Source organism: Aotus nancymaae, unplaced genomic scaffold, assembly GCF_030222135.1.
Source record: "Aotus nancymaae isolate 86718 unplaced genomic scaffold, 86718_ANA_hifiasm-v0.15.2.pri h1tg000011l, whole genome shotgun sequence".
NCBI lineage: Eukaryota > Metazoa > Chordata > Mammalia > Primates > Aotidae > Aotus > Aotus nancymaae.
This window is the reverse complement of record NW_026988422.1, coordinates 33,332,156-33,338,048: the sequence shown is the minus strand read 5'-3', so window position 1 is coordinate 33,338,048 and position 5,893 is coordinate 33,332,156. Positions and strand designations below refer to the sequence as shown.

General features: G+C 35.8%; 1 protein-coding gene across 1 annotated transcript; it reads left to right on the top strand.

The window, feature by feature from the left end:
* Positions 1–221: 221 nt before the first annotated feature.
* Positions 222–1,163, top strand: LOC105729163 (olfactory receptor 4K13). The gene has a single exon (XM_012469838.2). It carries the CDS (start codon positions 222–224, stop codon positions 1,161–1,163), a length of 942 nt encoding a protein of 313 aa, XP_012325261.2.
* The last annotated feature ends 4,730 nt before the right edge of the window (positions 1,164–5,893 follow it).

Below are 5,893 nucleotides of genomic sequence, written 5' to 3'. Positions count from 1 at the left end.
AGAAACTTATATTCTGAATTCTACTGACTATTTGGTATACTTCTCTGGGCCATTAGTGAAATCACTGGCAGACAAAATCCCACAAAAGGATCCTTGTAAGTTCAAGTGCCTTGACTGAATAGCAAATTTGGACATCAACATGAACACTTCTTTCCAATATGCATCATGTCCCTACCCCTTATTCTCATTTATTTTGATCATTATGGGATAAAGTTGACAATATGGAAAGAGCAAACCATTCAGTGGTATCTGAATTTATTTTGCTGGGACTTTCCAAATCTCAAAATCTTCAGATTTTATTCTTCTTGGGATTCTCTGTGGTCTTCATGGGGATTGTGTTAGGAAACCTTCTCATCTTGGTGACTGTGACCTTTGATGCACACCTACACACACCAATGTATTTTCTGCTTATCAACCTCTCCTGCATTGATATGATCCTGGCTTCTTTTGCTACCCCTAAGATGATTGTAGATTTCCTCCGAGAACATAAGACCATCTCATGGTGGGGATGTTATTCTCAGATGTTCTTTATGCACCTCCTGGGTGGGAGTGAGATGATGTTGCTTGTAGCCATGGCAATAGACAGGTATGTTGCCATATGCAAACCCCTCCATTACATGACCATCATGAGCCCACGGATGCTCACTGGGCTGCTGTTATCCTCCTATGCAGTTGGATTTGTGCACTCATCTAGTCAGATGGCTTTCATGTTGAATTTGCCCTTCTGTGGTCCCAATGTTGTAGACAGCTTTTTCTGTGACCTTCCCCTTGTGATTAAACTTGCCTGCAAGGACACTGACACCCTACAGCTCCTGGTCATTGCTGACAGTGGGCTCCTGTCACTAATCTGCTTCCTCCTCTTGCTTGTCTCCTATGGAATCATAATATTCTCAGTTAGGCACCATGCTGCTAGTCGATCCTCTAAGGCTTTCTCCACTCTCTCAGCTCACATCACAGTTGTGACTCTGTTCTTTGCTCCATGTGTCTTTATTTACGTATGGCCCTTCAACAGATACTCTGTGGATAAAATTCTTTCTGTGTTTTACACAATTTTCACACCTCTCTTAAATCCTATTATTTATACATTAAGAAATCAAGAGGTAAAAGCAGCCATTAAAAAACTAAAGACTCTGCATATAAATTTAAAACATATTTTTAGATGACACTTTTGAAGAGACACTCTCTTGTTTGTTTGAACATTTAAGAAACTCATTTAAGAAATGTATTAGGTTAGTGCAAAAGTAATTGTGGTTTTTGCCATTAAAGTAATTGGCAAAATTAAAGTAATGGCAAAAATTGCAATAACTTGCACACCAGCTAATAGTTCAAGTTCTGTATGAGGAGATGAGATAGAGAGGTAGGTCAAATGTAGTCTGATCATATAACGGAAGGCATAGGACACTCTTTAGAATTCAAAACTATACTATGCTGAAATTTAAAAGATAGGAAGGAAAAAAGTAAGCATAGATCATTGCTGTTCAAACTTGTACATTGTACTACTTCTGTTCCAAGATAACCTCCTCCTTAGCTCTGTTCATATTTCTCTTTGCAATCTAGGCAACTAGGTCTGTAACAGAACAGAAGACAAAAGCAACTGGGTATGGGAGAAGATGTCTACTGTCTTTCAACTTCAGCATAAATCCAAAAAGAACATTATGCCTTTTATTGGGTATATTATATCTAGTATCCAGAAAAGCCATTCCAGAGACAGAAGATAAGACATTGAATACTAGGTCTCTAAGACGTCATTAGATCTTTTTTTATGTAAAGGGCACCTCACATCAGCCTTAGTTGTTTTATACTGAGCAACCAATTTTATGGAGAAAACATTTTATATGCAAGTTGAATTATTGTAACCAAGGATCCCGACTTCAAAATGCATTTTTAAAATATTTTTTTCTTTCTGAATCTCAGAATGTAGTATTGCATTGTAAGACTTTGCTATTTCCCTTTCCCACCAGGTACATTCATACACAGTGTTTACTTATGTAATTAAATGCTTGCTTAGAAATCCTAGGGGCTGATTTTGAAGAAACAAGGCAGGGAAACCTGGCTGCAGAATCCTCCCTTGAGAGGGGAATTACTAACAGTAATTCTTGGAGTTTGCTTTTTCAAGACTGTCATATAAATAGAATCATATAGCAAATAGCCTATTGAGGGGTGGCTTTTTTCACTTGGCAAAATGCTTTCTGAGATTAGTTCAGTAGCAAGCTGTTTTAATTAATGTAAATCTAGATTATATTTATTATTTTATTTGTTTTTTTGAGATGGAGTCTTGCTCTGTCACCCAGGCTAGAGTGCAGAGGCACAATCTGGGTTCACTGCAACCTCCAACTCCCCAGTTCAAGTGATTCTCCTGCTTCAGTCTACCAAGTAGCTGGGATTACAGGTGTGCACCACCATTCCCTGCTAATTTTTGTATTTTTGGTAAAAACAAAGTTTTGTCATGTTGGACAGGCTGGTCTCAAACTCCTGACCTCAAGAGGTTCGCCTGCCTCAGGCTCTCAAAATGCTAGGATTACAGGTATGAGCCACTGTACCTGGCCTATATTGCATTTTAATATCTACCCATATAAGTACTTCCATTATTATTCTTTCTCAAACTCTCTTCATTTGTCTCATTGAGTTCTTCATTTATGTTAACTAGAGTGATTTTACCAAATAACATGAAGACTATATGGTTATAACTGCATTAATCAAAACATTGTTTCAGGGAGAAATATATATTAATATTGACCATATTTGACTTTCTTATCCTAGAACATGGCTTAATTTTGAACTTATTTGGGTCTTCTGTTGTGACTTTAGTAATGTTTTATAACATTTTTTGTAATATACTGAAACTTACAAAACTTACGAATTATTTTAATTTTGATGAAGTAATTTTTCAATTGTATTTTTTATTTCTCAAATGTTGATAATCTAATATATATATATACACATATATGTTTATTTGTAACTAGCCATATACAAAACTCTCTAAATAATTTAAATTTTAGTTGATTTTCTTGGGCGTATTATATAATATCTCATATGTTATGTTTTCATTTTACTTTTTAATGTCTTATTTCATATTTTAGCTGATGACATGTGTAGGATTTGGTATTTTTTTTGATGTTTTTCCTGAAAAGTAAATGATATGGAGATCTGACATAAAAGTTCTGAGATAGTCCTCCAGCATGGATAATTCCTGATTTTAATATGTTTATATAATATGGTAAATATTTGACATTTTTTAACAAAAATAAAACACATTTGGAATGATGAAAACTTTAATTTGCACTTGTATTATTTGATATGAACAGATTTACTAAGTTTGGTGGAGGTATCTTCAACATATCCAATGGGTAGCTGTAAATCTTTAATTGGTGTAAGAAATCTAGGAAAGTGAATCTGCAATTCAAAGTTACAACTTCCAGCCAAAATTGAAACAAGTAAAGTTTACAAGGAATTTAGCCACCACCTAGTGACTACTGTGTTTGTTTTTAAATTTATTCCTAAAATTTTATTATTTTTGCTATTGTAGATGAAATTGTTAATTCTTCTTTTTTTATTGTACTTTAAGTTCTGGGGTACATGTGCAGATCATGTGGGATTATTGCATAGGTACACACATGGCAATGTGGTTTGTTCCCTCCATCCCCCAGTCACCTACAACTGGTACTTCTTCCCATGTTATCCCTCCCTGACCTCTCCATCCCCTGCTGTCCCTGTCCTAGTCCCCCCAACAGACCGTAGTGTGTGATGCTCCCCTCCATGTGCCCATGTGTTCTCATTGTTCAACACTGCCTATGAGTGAGAACATGAGGTGTTTGATTTTCTGTTCTTGTGTCAGTTTGCTGAGAATGATGGTTTCCAGATTCATCCATGTCCCTACAAAGGACACAAACTCATCATTTTTTATGGCTGCATAGTATTCCATGGTGTATATGTGCCACATTTTCCTTGTCCAGTCTATTGTCAATGGGCATTTGGGTTGGTTCCAGGTCTTTGCTATTGTAAACAGTGCCACTATGAAAATAGGTGTGCTTGTGTCTTCATAGTAGAATGATGTATAATCCTTTGGATATATACCCAGTAATGGGATTGCTGTGTCAAATGGAATTTCTGTTTCTAGGTCCTTGAGGAAGGAAGATGGAAAATTTACTAAAATGGGCTGGAGTCTTTCCTGTCCTCTAAGAACAAACTAAAAGCAGACTTAAATATCATAGCTTCCAAGTAGGCAGTCAAGTCGTTAACTCGCTCACCATAACCCAAATCAGCCTTTTTCCCAGGCAAATTTTAACATTACTTTGAGAGATTTCCTTCTACTAGAACCCATCTGCCACGTTCAGAATTCCAGTGGACCTCACAACCCATTAAGTCACCATTACAAATTAAATTCTTCTGAAAGTGGCACAGCAGATAGTAACAAGAAATGGTCTGGATATCAAAATAATTGTTTATAGTTTAAAATGTATGGCCTATCATACACTCAAAATTCTGTCTTTAACTTCGCTAAAAGTATAAGTAATTCTTCCAAATTTTAGGAGGAACTCAAAATGTATAATACCTGATCTTAATTTGCAAGAATGTAACAGTTTGCTCAGAGTTGTTCTTCCAAGAGATTTTACATCGAGCAAAACTGGCCAGATAGATTATTGAAATATCTAGAGAAAAGTAGAAACTATGTTTCAGGCTACCAAAGAAAGAGTAGTCAAAATCAATTCTTCAGTCTACACCTAAAATGCCATTGTTCTTTTTATAAAAAATGAAGAGTCTGATGAAAAATTAAGCAAATAGACTATTATTAAAGTCTTTGAGTATCTCAATCTTAATTACATGTTATGTATAAGAGAACTGGGGCATGGAGGGGGTTCCTAACTTACCCAAATTTCTATAATTAGCAAGCAAAAGAAGTGAAATTGAAATTCATCTGTTTTTGTAGTCTATGCACCTCTACATAACACCATGCTACCTGGAACAGTAGGTTCTGGACACCACATTTGTAAATAACCTTCCTACTCAAATCTAGAAACAGCATAAAATATGATAGAGTGTGTGGAGAAGAGTCCCTGGGCAAATATGCAGAGACTAATTTATTACTCTATAAACTCAAGACAAAGAAAAGGAATGTACAATCCTACAACTGTAAAATTCTCCTTCTCACACCTAGTGGGATTTTGAAAATGACTACATGCACCCATGTGATAAAAGTAACTAATAGCATTGATTGAAAAGAATCAAACACAAAACAGTACATAATATATGATCACATCCATAGAAAGTTTAAATAGAAACATAATGGGTAATAGTGGCTCCCCTAATTCACATCTAACAAGAATCTCAGAATATTAGAAACACAGTTTCGGAGAAATGATTAAGGAAAGAACCCAAAATGAAGTCATACTGATTAGTGTGGACCCAAAATGCAATGAGAGTGTCTATAAGACAGAAAAGGACACACACACAGAGGAAAAGACCAAGTGAAGACACATGCAGGAAGAGATTGGAGTTGTGCTGCCACAAACCAGGGAACACCTGGACTTTCAGAAGATGGAGATGGCAGGTTAGGAGTCTTCCCTAGAGCATTCAGAGGGAGAATGGGCCTGCTGACACCTTAATTTCAGACTTCTATGCTATAGATCTGTGAGAAAATACATTTTTGTTGTTTTAAGCCACAATGTTTGTGGTAATTTGTGATGGCAGCCCTAGAAAACTAATGCAACAGACAAAGCTGATTTCTTGTATGATAATATAATTACAGCTAAATCTAACTGTGAACCATAAATTTGACAAAAAGTAGCAAGTTAGATGATGCAAATTGATGTCAAGAAAGTAGAAATACATGACTTCTCATACAGTTGATAGGAGGCAAACCAGTTTGGAAAGCAATTTGAAATTATTTAATCAA

Coding starts and splice junctions, on each gene's coding strand:
- LOC105729163 (XM_012469838.2), top strand. CDS start 222: ATGGAAAGAGCAAACCATTCAGTGGTATCTGAATTTATTTTGCTGGGA.